Below are 15,602 nucleotides of genomic sequence, written 5' to 3'. Positions count from 1 at the left end.
TATTTGTTACTTTTTTCCTTACCTGCTTCTAAAAATGTCTCCTTCGAGTCGAGTTAAAGCTAAAACCAGACTTAATTACTTCTTTAATTGCTGCACTCTAATGAATAAATTGCTGTTTACTTTCTTTTTTTTTTTGTTCATCGGGAAATTGTAATCGAATTAAATTGAAGCGATTTCTCGGAAAATCGGTAATAACAGCAATTTGCGATTTTTTTTTATATAAAGCATGAACAAGCGTAGAATTATTTACTGCTAATTTTGTCTCTGACCTTCTGTTCGGGTCTCTTGATGACAGTTCTCAACATTAATTGACTCTGACGTATTTTTTTTACTACGAAATAAACTACTCATCACTGCTGATCCAATTTCATTCAAGAAAACGATCTGAAAGAAAAAAGACATCATTATAACTCAATTAAGCAACTTTTTTGTCTGAAAAAGAAACAGAAGAAATACCAATTATTGTCTAACATCGGTGCACGAGGGAAAAATGTAAAAAGGGGGTAACGACGACATAACGACTGATAATAACAATCATTTTTACGAGTTTAATCTTCGCAGCGTTGTAATACAATACGATACGATATCTTATCGTTTCATTGCAGACACGGGAAAAACAGGTAAAAGTTGTGATAAAAGTCGAGTCGTCAGTTTAAAATGTTTCCATGGGGATATTAACTGATAAAATGAGGTAGAAAATACCAGACTTCTCCATTATTCTCCTTAATTGATTGATTTTGAAGGTTTTTTACTTCATTGAGAAAGTTCTGTAAGATAAATTGAATTAATTTTCGTTAATTTATTGAATTAAAGGAAAACTTTCGAGATTTTTTAAAGAAAACTTTTTCGTTAAAAGATTTTTTCGATGTTTTTGTTACTTGCAAAGGAAGCAAATTTTACGTTTTTTGTTAAAATTGATTTTTTTCGTAAATTTTTAGTATTAATGACATTAAATGAGCGCCAAAGAAAAATTTTCATGTAAGAAATTTGATTGATAAAGAATTTTTGATTCTCAAAAAGAAGTTTTCTCTTTCAAATTAAAAAAAAACATATAAAATTAAAAATATTTTAACGTAAAAACAACAAATAAAAATTTTAAAAAAATTATATTGAAAAAAAAATTTAAAAAAATATGAAAAATTAAAAAAAAAAATTTATAAAAAAATATAAAATATAAAAAAAATAATTTACCTAATGAAGTTTTCATGGGTGAAAATTTTTTTGAATTTTTTTTTCGCACTCAACATTTCTTGAGTCATAAGAATCATTTTTCTCCATGAAACATATGCTCGGAAACACATAGTTTTTGCCCCAAGTGCTTAGTTTCAACTTTTGTAGAGCAAAAACAATAAAAATTTTATACCTAAATTTAAATAAAAGTTCATGTTTTTATCAAATTTTGTTAATTTTTGAGCTTTTAATGAAGTAAATCGACAAATCGTGTCTTTTTACAAATCTCCTTCTGTTAAATATTTACATTTTCATTAAAATTGTTTGTTTTTTACGCTTTTAAAGAACTCAAATAGGAAAAAAACCTTTTAAAGAGTATCTTATGATACAATTTTTTTCCATTTAAATTTATGAAATTATTATTTAAAGCCGAAACAGACCTTTTTCCATACAAATAATTCAAAAATTTCCATAAAAAAATATTCTTACCCACGAAAAATCCATTTCTGCACCTTTTTACGATGAAATCCGACAATATCTCACTTATTCTGTTTAAAGATTCCTTTAAAAAAATGCTTTAAAACACTTTAAATCCCTTGTCGAATAGTACTTTAACCCACAGATATCAGATTTTTTTTAACAGCACACTTTAAAAAGGTTCACAAAACTTTCGAGAAACATGTTTCCCTAACAAACACTTACATTACAATTATTTTTGCTGTAAATGTCTTGAACGTGATAGGCTCACGTATGAAACGTGAATCCGCTCTCAACCTGAATGAGTGAAATTATGTCGGTATTTTTCGATAGCAGCAAAATTTCCATAAAAGTTTTAAACTTTTTCTATTATTTAAAAATTTCATAATTTTATGCCCGGTTTTTTTTTACTACATTCAATTTCTTTCCGCATTTTTCGTTGTGAAAACTAAAAAAAAAAACATAAAAAAATAGTTTTTTTATATGAAAAGTTATTTCATCGCGTTATTAATAGAACAGATGATGATGATGAGCGATTGTTGTTCTTATAATTAATTACCTTCAAGTTGTCTATAAACGAGTGTTTCATCATCACGAAGCATAATTACCATTTCATCGACAGCCAAGAGAGACAAATACAAACAAAAGGTGCTAATTTTACATCTCATCACACGTGAATTGCATCACTCCAAGTACTTGACACGTTAGTGCGGAACAGATTTCTTCGCGTTTTTCGCCCGTATGGAGAATTACTTCGATGGAAATTGACAGCTGCCTACAGATACGAATGCTTTTTATACATGACTTGGCACTCTCTTTGGCAGTAACGCCAATTTTCGCATATTATCACCGTTAATTGAATGGCGGCGTGCGTGTTTCGGGGCAAAGTTGACTGAAATTGACAGCGACATGGAAAAATATTTTTATTTATTTTGCGTTATGAAAATATTTTTGCATGCTTTTCGACGTTTTCTCGTGAGAATTCGAGCAAATTTTCGTGAATTTTGCTGCAAATGACAGTTCTCCATGGGAAGTTCATCACTCGACGTACGGAATTGAATGAAATTTATAATTAAAAAGCATGTTTTCCTGCAATGTATTTTTAGAGGTGAAACGTCGCCGCGTCGCTAATGTCGGGCGTGTGTTGACGAGCAATGGTAATAATTAATATTAGTAGAGTAGAGCTAAAAATGTGTGCAAAAGTGTTTCATTGTCGTGAACCACGCGACATCACGATGCGAAAATGTACGAATATGGGACGCGACTCATATCAGGAACATTACGTATTCATCATTGGGGGTAGAGCAGCAAGTCGTTGGCGTGTCAGCGTATCCTGCGGAGAAGAAATGATTTAGAATTGGGACTTAAATGGAGGTTTTTAGGATGAAATTTGTACTAAAATCGAGCAATTTTTAAGACAATTTTTAATTTTTAATGACAATTTTTTACCAATAAGTCTTCGAATTTCTTCTAAAAAGAAATTATTTTGACCTTTTAAGTCATAAAAAAGGTAAAAATTGACAGTTTTATGATCGTTGCGGTATAAAAATCAAACCTGAATACCTTTTGGAGCACGAAAAATTGAATTATTTTTCCTTATATGTCAAGTTTGAGTTCGAAAACCATTAATTTTAAGCCATCAGTTTCCTTCTTCACTCCTTTTCGGTTGATTTTTAGCCTGAAATTGACATTTATGATTATTTATTATTTGAATTTTATATTTTTATGAATGGTTTGAGACAAAAATTAACCTTTAAGTAAGAAAAAAAAATATTTTTTCTGTCAAAATTGTTCCATAAATCTTAATTTTTCATAAATTTTGGGACAAAAAATGATTTAAAATGACTTTAAAAAATTTTTTTTTCTTCATTTTGTGTCAAATTTCGAGCTTCAAGCTGTAAATCGATAAGATTCTCACACATTCTTTATCACTTTTTGTCACAAAATCTTGCACGAAGCCACTCAAGGTCATAAAATATGTTCTACTGACCTATTTTTTCCCTTGTCTATGACAATTGTCTCCAAAATATGTTTCGACTGTGATACGAACCTACTGTAATTAGTAACCGCAGGGCACTTTTTATTCATACGGGTGACGATGAAATTACTTTTTTGTGAGTTTTTGCAACATTCGTACGTCAAGAGCACACGAAAAAACTTTTTTTTCTCGATTACCACACAAAAAGCTTATTACTTTATGCAAAAAAAAAAGTTTAAAAAGAATTTTTGTTGAACTTTACTTCAAACGATGTCTCTTTTTATGCTTGTTTTGCCATCTCAAGCCTCTCGTGAATAAGTTTCAGTGTCATTTTTTGCAACGTCATCGTTTCTTTTCATTAAATATTGACTAAATGTTTTCTTTTCATCTCGTACTTTACTTTTTCCGAACATTTTTTTGTGATTTTTATTCGACATGGAATAAAAATTGCATCTTATCCTTGATTGAATTCATTCCGATCAATGATTCCGTCGTTTAAATTCAATTTTCTGCCAACCAACAAGTGAACTGCACTCGTCTTCATGTATTTTTTTTATTATCTCCCATCTTCTAAGCTGATTTCGCAATAACGAGGAAAATCGATTCCAATTTGAGAGTATTTTATTTCCATTTAGCCCATTTTGTAATCAACTAACCTTCAATTTTCGACTAAAGTCACGAGAAAAACTACAAAAAAAAATTAAAATAATTGAATTGAGTTAAAAAAAAATAATTTTTTAAAAATAAAGACATCACGCAAACGAATCACTCACAGAGATAGACAGATAATTATGTTATTGATGCCGCCTACTCACCTCCAATTGCAACTTGAAAAGCTTGTCTTTGTCACATCACACCCAAAAATTAAAATCAGACACGTAAAACTCGTTGTGTATGTGAGAAAAATCTTTAGCACGCACCAAATGTGTCTTGTCTTACTTTTCGTTTTTTGCTATTCTTGCCACGTATATTTGTTTATTTAGGTCCATCGGGAGGCATGAACGAAAATTTACATTTTATGAGTTAATCTGAGTAGTTGTTGGAACGAATTTGACCGATTCGAGTATGCCGGAAGTGTTAAATGGTGTTAACAGGAAATTTGTGGGAAAAGTTTTTGAATTGTTTTTATGCAATTTTGTCACTTTTTAATTTTTTTATTGAGTATGGTCAAGAACTTTTAATTGGAAATTTTTATTATTTTTTTTTAATAATAATTTTCATTTGTTTGAAATTTTTCTCAAGATTTTTATTTTTTTTATAATAAAATAAAATAATTTTTTTTTTTCACTTATTTTAATTCATTGCAAGTTTTGATTTTTTTTAAGATTTTTTTATTTTATTTTATTTTTTTTGTTCACAAATTTTCAATATTTTATTTTTTTTATTACCATTTATTTGAAATTTTCTAATTTTTTTATTATTTTTTAATTTTTTGAGAATTTTACACTTAAAGTCTTGGCTTATAAAAATTTATGGCATTTTTTAAATTCTCCTTGATTTTTTTTTCTTTGAGATTTTTTTTGAACACTTTTTTAAAATTCAAATTTTCAGTTTTTTTTATATATTTTAAGCTCTGAAATTTTCTTTTAAATTTTTGAAAATTTTCAAAACTTTTTGATTATTTTTTTTTTTAACACTTTTTTTTTTTTAATTTTTATTATTTTTTTTTTAAATTTTTGATTTTTTTTTAATATTTTACCTTTTAAAATTCTCCTCGATTTTAATGTTTTTTATATATTTTTCTTGAGTCAAAAATTTTTCTTAATTTAAAAAAAAAATTTTTTTTTGGCTTAAAATTTTTTTTAATTATTTTTTTAACTTCTTGAATTTCAAATTTAATATTTTTTCTCGATAAGATTTTCATCACTTTTTTAATTTTTTTTTATATAATTTTTCTTACTTTTTAATCTTAAAAAAAATTTTTAATTTTTTCAAGATTTTTTTAAAATTTTTCACAAACCGTTAGAATTTCTTATCAATTTTTCACCTTTAATGCCAAATAAATTTCCATTTGAGATTTATTTCCCAAAAATGCAAATCTCAGACATTAAACCATCCTTTTGAATAAATACCCAAAATATCCTCTACTTGTCTAAATATTAATTTTAATATCTTTTATGAATGATAAGCATGCTTCATGATCATGATAAGCTCCAACAAAATACATTATGACAGACGGATGTCTGAATAAATAAAGCTTACCATAGAAAAAAAAATTAATTTCATTCCATAACGCTTTGTCGACCATCAAGAAGAGTGGATTCAAAAATCAATAAGTTCTCGTCCTGTTGCGAAGTGAAAAAAAAAAAAAGTTTATATGGTTTCACACCGCGTTTTATCAACTTACCGCACCGCTGAGTTATAAATGGTCCGTTTTTGTTCCCAAACTGAAACATTTTTCTTCGCATTCTTCATTTTTTTGCACACAAAGCTTTTAGTTTTCACAGAAAAATGCGAACAATTAAAGTTTGTTTATGTTTGTAGTCCATAAATTTCGCTCAGAAGATGGATAAAGTGTGTAGCTGAAGCGGAACATGAACATTTTCGACTTTTTTATTGCATTTTTATTTGGTCCTGTCACTTTTGATACAACATTTCCCAAACAAATTGAGAGGAAATGACTTTTTGTGGGAAATTTCATCATAAAAGCGCATTTTTAAGAGATTTCCTTCACAAAAAATGCGATAAATTGCCAAAAATTTGCCTTAAGAACGTAACAAAAGTCAAAAATTAATGGCATCTACATGTCGCCAGTTATTGCGCCATCGTTTATGCCTCATTTTCCTTCGTTCATCTTCGTTGCGTATCCTTTGCGATAATCTTCAAGTGTTCTTCACGTAAAGAAAATGATAAAAAAAATTCAACTTTTTTCAAGTGTTTTCCCTTTTTTTCTCACTTTTGGTCATTTTTACGTGATTCAAACAAAAAATGGTGCGGTAGGTTGATGGCCTGTTAATTTATTCATAAAGCAGGTATCACACTCGACGCATAATTCCACGTTATTAATGAACACAACGCAGTAATGGGGATATCAGGACTTTGATAATTCATCATCATTTCTTGTGTTTGTTTTTTTCATTTATTTTCTCACTAAATCCAAACAAATCATAAAATAACAATAAAGCTGTCATGTGAGCTATGAACACCCTCGTAGGTTTTATGGCATAGGAGAGTGAGTAATTTGATGATAAATGAGGATTATTTAAAACAATAAATTCATTAACGGAGAAAGTGTCGTCGATAATAGGTGAGGTTTTGTAATTTGAGCGCTTTTTTGTGTGAACTTAAGGAGCTTAAGTCAATTTTTAATTCTTAAGTCATGAAATATTGTTTTAAAATTTGCATGTTTTTGTCTTATTTCTTTCAAAATTTGCAAAAAAAATCAATTTTTGGAAATTTTGACGAAATAAATTATTTTGTATGAACGTAATGATCTTAAGTCAGGTTAAGTCGTCTTAAGTCAATGAAAGATTAAATTTTGTACTGAAATTTGTTCATAAGTTACCAAATTTTGAGATTTAAATTTCTTTTTTTAATTTTTTTTGAACCAATTACATTAAAAAATCCAAAATTTTATTGACTTAACACGACTTAACATGACTTAAGATGCTTACGTTCATAAAAAAATTCACAACTTTTGTCCCTTTTAAAAGGATACTTTAAATCCTCTTTAAAGCAAATATTTTGTTAGTGAACAAAAGAGCAGAAATAGAAGCCAAAACGTTTCTTTTTTCATACAATTTTATACCTAAATACACAGAAGCAATTTATTTGTTTAACATCGTATGAATAGTTGATGGCATTTTCCTATGAAGCGTCGGCTGAAAATAGAAAATTGAATCAAAGGAACGTTAATTGAGATAATTGATTTATTTTTATTTATCGTGATTTATGCTAATTTGAAACGGATTTGATCGCTTTTTGATTGAATTGAATATTAAGTAGTGAGGGTGACATTTATCGGCGACAATGATCTTATTTAAAGGTCATTAACTCATTTTGGTTTATGGAAATTAAATTAAATTGGATTTTTTTTGAGAAGGTTTCTTTAATTATGATTTTTTTTTCAATGAAATAAGAGAAAATAATTGAAATTTCTTTAGATTTTCACATTTATAAGAGATCTGTTCAATGTCGCCTATAAGATCTTTTATTGGAGACAAAATATTTTTTAAGTAAATTTTAAAGTAAATTTTGTAAAAATTTTAAAATTTAAATAAAATAATTTTCTTTAAATAAAAATTATTTTCAATTTTTCATCGAATTTTAGTTCAATTTGTTTTAAAAAAAATAAAATATTTAGGTAATTTAATTCTATAGGCGACAATTTTTTTCCCGCCAAAATAATATTTTCACAATATTTATTTAAATATTTTATTTTCTTATTATAAAAACATTTTTTTTTTATTTTAAGTTCATTTATTTTATCTAATAATTTTAATTAAAAAATAATTAAAAATTGAAAAAAAAATTGTCGATCTTTTTAATTAATAAAAATTTTTTAAAATTAATTTTTTTTTAATAATTTTTTATAAATTTAATCTTTTAACAATTTTCATATTTTTATGATTTTTAAAAAAAATATATACTTAAAAAATTTTTTATAATAATAATTTTTAAAAATAATTAAAAAAAATTAAAATTTAAAAAATATTTATTTATTGAAATTTGAAATTTTTTCTGAAATAATATTTTCAAAGTCACCTTTTAACAGACAGACCCCTCAAAAAATCCAAATTTCCGCAAAACTTCATTACTTATATCAATTTCGATTTCCTTTAACATGAAAATTATGCTCAGTCATTGAATCAAATATTGATAAAATGTCAATTTTGTAGCATTTTTCACCTTCGTCTTCTTTTACTTCGTTACGAAAAAGTTGTTTTCCGCCTTCCGGCTGGATATTATTAGACATTTATGTTCAAATAATAAAATTAAGCGTAACTCCAGTTTTATGGTTGTTTGTCATGTTACGACACATGCCGTCGACGACACTCTGTCTCTTTCTTCGATTTGACTTGAATGGCACGGAAAAATGTATTCAGAGCTCAACAATGCTTATTTTATTCATTGTTCTGCATTTTTCTTCCTTTTTTACGATTCTTTTTCTTTTGCAGGCACAAAACGAGCAACAGGAAAATATCGTCGTCGGATTAACATCGAAAAAAGTGACACAATTGCATGCGAGCATATTTACACAAAATATTGGAGCAACAATCAGGCGCATGTAAAACAATGGAAAATCTATGAAAAGTTGTAAACATCAGCAAAAAATAGTCGCGTCACACGACGATGAGGTGTTGTTGCATGTCGAAAGTTGAAAGTCATGACTTTGATTGCATAAATTCATGCTGTTTTCAATTTTAACGTGTAGATAGAAGCAAAAACGTGAAAAATGGCTGATTCGCCATCAACAAGTAATTTTATGATTTTTTTTTAATATTTTAAATTTTTTATATTTTTTTTCAATTACAGAACGCTCAAAATTGGGTTTAGACTCGAATTGCATCAAATTAAGGAAAAATATTAGCAAATCAACTTCCGAACTGAGCTATCATGAGTCATGTCGAGAACTTACGGAGGAGCCAAAGTCTCCGAAACGCGTCAAAAGTGCGGGAACAGCAGCTGGCGTCACGGGAGTTTTACAAAAAACGCACGGATTCTTCAATAATTTGAGGGTAATTTCACTAAAAATGTCAAAAAAAAATTTAAAATTAATTTTTCTCCTTCAGAATCGCTTAAGTCGAGGCAGAAGCAAAGAACGTGTTGGTCGAAAGTCTCCCATTGACCATGATGAACACAACAAAAGTAGTCAAAGTGACGGGATGGCAGACAGTAGTGATTATAGCAACTCAAATACGCCTCTTACCCAATCGCCGAGACATCGTGCAACGACAGCAGACTCTCCGCTGGCCCGAACAAGCGCCAATAGCGGCGGTTTCGGAAGTCGTCAAGCATCCAAGACTGATAGTTTTAAGATTTTCACAACAGCAACTGCCTCGTCGACGGGCGCCAAACTCGAACGACAACAAAGTCAGCTGGCAAACGATCTTCCGGGCTCCTCGACGTTGCAAGTTGACGTCGAAATCAGCGAAAAGCAGAAAAAACGCGAAAACGAGCTGCGCAAACATTCGTTCTTCCAACTGCGAGTCACGTTGAAGGAAGGTCGGGGACTTGTGGCAATGGATAAAAGCGGAACAAGCGATCCGTACGTGAAATTTAAGGTTGGCGGAAGGATGTTGTACAAATCAAAGACAGTTCACAAAGATTTAAACCCAAAATGGGATGAAACGTTCATCGTTCCCGTCGAAGATCCGTTTTTGCCGATTAACATCAAGGTAAAAAAAATGTTTGAATAATGAAAAAAGGGATTAAAAATTTTTTTTTTTAGGTTTTTGATTACGATTGGGGATTACAAGACGATTTCATGGGCGCATCAAAGCTTTCTCTTCTTTCAATTGACTTGAATCAACAAACTGACGTCACGTTACGACTCGAAGATCCATCGCGCCCGGAAAAGGATTTGGGCGAATTACTGTTGAGTGTTATTCTGTGGCCAAAAACGCAAGAAGATAAGGAACAAGTGAGTGTTTTTCAACATTTTCACACAAAAGCATGAGTGTTCTCCTTTCCTTTTGAACATCAAGTGTATGAAAAAGGTTAATTTTATTCACTTTGACGCCTTGCAATGAATTTTTAATCAAAGTTACCCGAGTTTTATGACAAGAATTTACTATCTCGGTTGTGAATTTACTTTCAAAAGCAAAATGAATCAAGAGATTGGGTTCAAAGACATCAATATTGACACGCTTGATGGACTGATATTAGAGGTAAACGATTTATTTCGGTAAAAAACCAGGCGTTCGCATCGAGTCACGAAAGGAAAATCGAAAAAGAAGCAACCTGTGTGAGTCGTTCATGCAAAAAAAACGTAAAATATAGACTTGGTTGACACGAATGACGACAAAAAATAGTGAACGGGGAAAAAAAGTTGAAAATTATGTAGAACCAAGGGACATATATGACAACAATTTACAGCTCTACTTTCATTTTCGTGGCATTTTATGCCAAAAACGCGTCATTTCCCCTACCGTCGTTGTCTACCTGCCATTTTCCGACATTAATTGACCCTCTTTATTTATCTTTTTAACGGCTCATTAAATCACTTATGCAATCAAAACACTCCTTTTGCCATTTTTTGTGTTTCATTCATGCTTTCGCGACATCGAACACACTAAAAAGGTAATCAATTAGTGAAACCAAATAAAAACAAAACCAAAAATAATCTTTGGATGAGCCGTACGTGCATTATTCGATTACGAGAACGGCACAAAATTGAAATTATTTCAGTATTGATTGAACGGTGTAACAGTTACATTGTCAACGGAGCACAAAAAACGGCAAAGAAAAGTTCAAACTCATTAATAGAAATGGAAAATATTTCACCTTTTGACGGTTGACTTCAATTACGGACAAAAATAAACAGAAATTAATTGAAAATTGTGAAATGGTCCCGTTTGTGCGAATAAAAATTCATTGAACGCGGCGCGCTTGTTGAATAAATAATTTATGAGATTGAATTTTCAACCCATAACAGAAAAAAATGACGTTGTTCGAGTTCAAGGTTGAAAAAAAGAAAATAATTAAATGAGTTTTGTGATTTGAAAGTTGAGCGGATGGTATCCAAAAGGAAATGAGTTACGCATTAACGCATTGCGATTTGTTGTTTACGAAGGTCTTGCACGAAATTGAAGCTTTTCCCTTTTTTTTGCAATTTTTTTCAATTAAAGACTCTCGTCTTTCAGTACTTTCAACGAAACCCCAAGCTTGCGGATGCCTCGAGACGTCTCAAAAGTCAAATTTGGAGCTCAGTCGTTACCACAGTGCTTGTTGAGGCGAAGGGACTTCCTCCTGACTTGGATGGCGGCATTGACGAACCTTTTGTGAAATTTCGCTTGGGCAACGAAAAGTTCAAGAGCAAAGTTTCGTATCGCGCAAAATGGCTCGAACAGTTTGACTTGCACCTTTTTGATGACGATCAAATTTTAGAGGTAGTTGTTTGTGGCAAATACAATAATTACGGTAGATGTACGATAGATCTCAGCAATTTGCAGCGCGAACAGACACACACAATATGGCAGGTGAGATGATGATCCGGTTTTTATATGAAGCCTTTATTCACGTTACCAAAAACACTTTTTAGCCTCTTGAAGACTGTTCCGCAGAAGTGCTTCTTATGTTGAGTGAGTATCTGAAAAAATCAAAAATTTTTTTTGTTAAAATTTAAAACTTACCTTATTTTTTTTTAATTTTTTTTTTTTAAATTTTTTTTTTAATTTTTTTTTAATTTTTTTTTTTAAATATTTAATTTTATTTTTTTTTTATTTTTTAATTTTTTTTAAATTTTAATTTAATTTTTTTCCTTTTGAATTTTTTTTAATAAAATTCTTAGTTTTTAAAAATTTATGGAAATATTTTTTAAATTTAAAATTTTCTTTGATTTTTATTTTTTTATCTTTTTATTTTATTTTTTATCTTTGAAATTTTTTTTCGAAAAATTTTTAGCTTTTAAGTTTTTTTAAAATTTATATTTTCATTTTTTTTTATTTTTTTCAAACTCAAATTATCAAAACTTTTTTTTTTATTATTTTTTTATCACTATTTTAATCTACATTAATTTTCTTTAATTATTTTTTTTTAATTTTTAGTTTTAATTTATTATTTTTTTTTTATTTATTTCCAATATTTTCACTTTTTAAATTTTCCTCGAATTAAATATTCTTTTTTTTTTATTTTTTTAAAATTTTTTTTTTAATTTTTTTAAATTTTTTTTTAATTTTTTAAGAATTTTTTTTTATAGAAACTTTTAAAATTTTCCTTGATTTAAATTTTATTTTTTTAGCTTGAAAAATTTTACAAAATTTTTCTAATTTTTTTTTGTCTTTGAATTTTTTTTAATTTTTTAAATTTAATATTTTTTTATTTGTTAAATTTTTAATTTTATTTTTTTTTTATTTTCTTAATTTTTTTCAAAAAAATTTTTTTTTTTTAATTCAAATTTTTCACATTTTTTTTAATTTAGTACAAACCTTTAGAATTTTTTATAATTTTTTTACCTGTAAAGCCAAAAAATTTTCCATTTGAAATTAATTCCCAAAAATTTTTCAACAGCAATCAGTGGGACAACAGCTTCCGAGACAATTAGTGATCTAACGACGTACAAAGAGGACCCCAAGGAAAGGGCAATTATTGAATCGAGATATGTAAGAAACTTAACTTACCTCATAAAATCGTTATTTATTCCATTTTCCTCAGGGATGGCGACGTACTTTCGAAAATATGAGAGATATTGGGCATTTAACTGTTAAGGTATACAGCGCTACGGGTTTGGCTGCTGCTGATTTGGGCGGAAAATCTGATCCTTTTTGCGTGTTGGAGCTTGGAAATGCTCGATTACAAACCCAAACTGAATATAAGACTCTCACCCCGAATTGGAATAAAATTTTTACCTTGTAAGATCTCATTTTTCATCAAATTCGTCAATAATTTCAAAAAAATATATTTTTTTTAGCAACGTTAAAGACATAACATCCGTTCTCGAGATCACCGTTTTCGACGAAGATCGCGATCACAAAGTTGAATTTCTCGGCAGAGTCGCAATTCCTCTTCTTCGCATCAGAAACGGCGAAAAACGATGGTATGCCTTGAAAGATAAGAAATTATGCGGGCGTGCAAAGGGAAATTGTCCTCAAATACTGTTGGAATTGTCAGTTCTTTACTCACCGATTCGTGCAGGACTTCGAGTTCTCGAACCGAAAGAGGAGAAATTAATTCAACAGGAAGTCAAGTTCAAACGACAGCTGTTTATGAGGAACGTTGCTCGTCTAAAAGCGATTATTATGTTCTTCATTGAGGTTGGGCAGTTCATTCAGAGTTGCTTGGAATGGGAAAGTCCGATACGATCGATGACAGCGTTGATTTTTTGGATTTGCGGATGTATTTGGTTCGATATTTCGACTGTGCCGGCGGTTTTGTTGCTGTATCTCTTAAAGTAAGTTTTTTTTTTTGCTTTTTTATGAAAAAAAAATTAATTTTTTTGGTCATTTTAGGAATTGGATTGTTGCGTGGTTAACAGGAACTTCCTCAACATTGTCGATAGATGACGGAGATTTGGGTAGCGATGATGAAGATGACGACGATAAAGATAAGGAAGAGAAGAAAACTATTAAAGAAAGGCTCCAAGCGATCCAAGAAGCTTCCCAAACAGTCCAAAATACTATCGGATATCTCGCTTCTCTTGGCGAGAGTGTTAAAAAGTAATTTTTTCATAATTTTTTACCTTTTTAGTTTCTAAAAAAAAAATTTTTTTTAGTACTTTCAACTTTGCCGTTCCTGAATTGAGCTGGTTGACAGCCTTTGTCCTTTTCATGGCGTGTCTTATTCTCCATTACATCCCGATGCGAGTTATTCTCCTTGCATGGGGTCTCATAAAGTTTTCCAAACGCCTCATTCGACCTCACGTTGTTCCAAATAACGAAGTTCTCGACTTACTGAGTCGTGTTCCTGATGATGATGAAATGGTAAAAAAAATTTTCATGTCTCAAAAATTTTAAAAAATTAAAAAAAAAAATTTTTTTAGATTATGTATCGTGAATTAACGCTCCATACAGCTGCTGAACCCGGTCCCAGCGGGTTACGAGGGCGTGATCAACGAAAAAACAAGAAATTAAACTAAAAACAATAGAAAAATAGTGCAACGTTAGATACAAATTGCCGTAACCAAACATAATCAATCCACCTAATCAAAAAAAATTAACAAGAAATAATGAAAAAAATACCGAAGTGACCAAATTTTCTCTTATACTTACTAAAATAATCATTATTAAAATTATTCTAGATGTTAAAGGATAACGGCTTATCAATTCCCTTACCTCCAAAAAAGAAACACATCAATAAATAACCTGCATTTAACGTTCATCATCAAAATTTCATCCCAAAAAGTGTTAAAAAAATGCCTAAAAATAAGAAAAATTAATTATAAAAGTCAATATCATTCCATCCAATTAGATTTCAAAAAAATAATTAAAAATAAGAAATAATTTTTAAATTTAAATGTGTGTGTAAAAGTTTCACTTACAAAAAAATTAAGGAAAAAAATTAAACATAAATGTGATTTTTTCTTATGAAATTTTTCCTTCCAACGCGTGTTAAATAACTTTTTGCTTCTGAAAAAATTGTACAAAATAGCTTATTGCACAATTAGTTCCAAACACTTTTAACTCTTAAAAAACACACGCTAAGATTGAAAATGCACCAAATAAGACTAAAAATATATGAATTTTCATTCAAAATATTAAATTAAAAATTTTTCGTCCCTGACGTTGCCTAAATGTTTTCTTTTTCTCAATATTTTGCTAAATAAAATTTTTAAAATAAAAAAAAAATAAATTTTTAAATAATAAAATAAAAAAAAAATGCTAATAATGCTAAAAATTTTTAAGTACCTGCTCTGCTAAGCAAAATCAATAAATAATATCAATGTAGAAAAAAAATGAAAACTATACGATGATTGTTATTGAGGAATTAAAATTACCAATTTTATTTAGAAAAAAAATTTTTACATGAAAAAAAATATTTTATTGCAGCAACAATCAAATTTTTTATAGATTTTTTTTGTGATTTTTATTTTTATTATTAAAATTGTTAATTAAAAAATTTAAAAAATTTTAATATTTTTTTAATTAAAATTTAATTTTTCTCTTCAAATAAATTTTTCAATTTTTTAATTAAAATTTTAATATAGAAAAGACACTAAAAAGTGAAAAATAAGAAAAAAATGCTTTAATTTTTTTAAAAAATAAAAAATTAAATTTTAAAATTTTTATCATTAATTAACAGATTTTGAACATAATAAAGTCCATTTAAATTTTTCTATAAATTTTTTTTTAATTTCAAAAAATATAAATAAATTAAAAAA

The 15,602-nt window shown here is 28.7% G+C and overlaps 1 protein-coding gene across 1 annotated transcript; it reads left to right on the top strand.

The window, feature by feature from the left end:
• The first annotated feature begins 9,020 nt into the window (after positions 1 to 9,020).
• On the top strand, positions 9,021 to 14,360 carry LOC134829154 (multiple C2 and transmembrane domain-containing protein). The gene is made up of 13 exons (XM_063842150.1): positions 9,021 to 9,042; positions 9,101 to 9,303; positions 9,358 to 9,662; positions 9,717 to 9,963; positions 10,017 to 10,208; positions 11,431 to 11,766; positions 11,829 to 11,868; positions 12,797 to 12,888; positions 12,941 to 13,137; positions 13,197 to 13,676; positions 13,735 to 13,941; positions 13,998 to 14,205; positions 14,265 to 14,360. The coding sequence occupies exons 1-13, from the start codon at positions 9,021 to 9,023 to the stop codon at positions 14,358 to 14,360; spliced, it is 2,625 nt and encodes an 874-aa protein (XP_063698220.1).
• Positions 14,361 to 15,602: the final 1,242 nt, after the last annotated feature.

This window comes from Culicoides brevitarsis, chromosome 2 (genome assembly GCF_036172545.1).
Source record: "Culicoides brevitarsis isolate CSIRO-B50_1 chromosome 2, AGI_CSIRO_Cbre_v1, whole genome shotgun sequence".
Taxonomy (NCBI): domain Eukaryota; kingdom Metazoa; phylum Arthropoda; class Insecta; order Diptera; family Ceratopogonidae; genus Culicoides; species Culicoides brevitarsis.
This window is presented reverse-complemented; position numbering and strand designations above follow the sequence as displayed.

Coding starts and splice junctions, on each gene's coding strand:
- LOC134829154 (XM_063842150.1), top strand. CDS start 9,021: ATGGCTGATTCGCCATCAACAA. Junction 9,043..9,100: donor GGCTGATTCGCCATCAACAA/GTAATTTTATGA, acceptor TTTCAATTACAG/AACGCTCAAAATTGGGTTTA. Junction 11,869..12,796: donor AGAAGTGCTTCTTATGTTGA/GTGAGTATCTGA, acceptor ATTTTTCAACAG/CAATCAGTGGGACAACAGCT.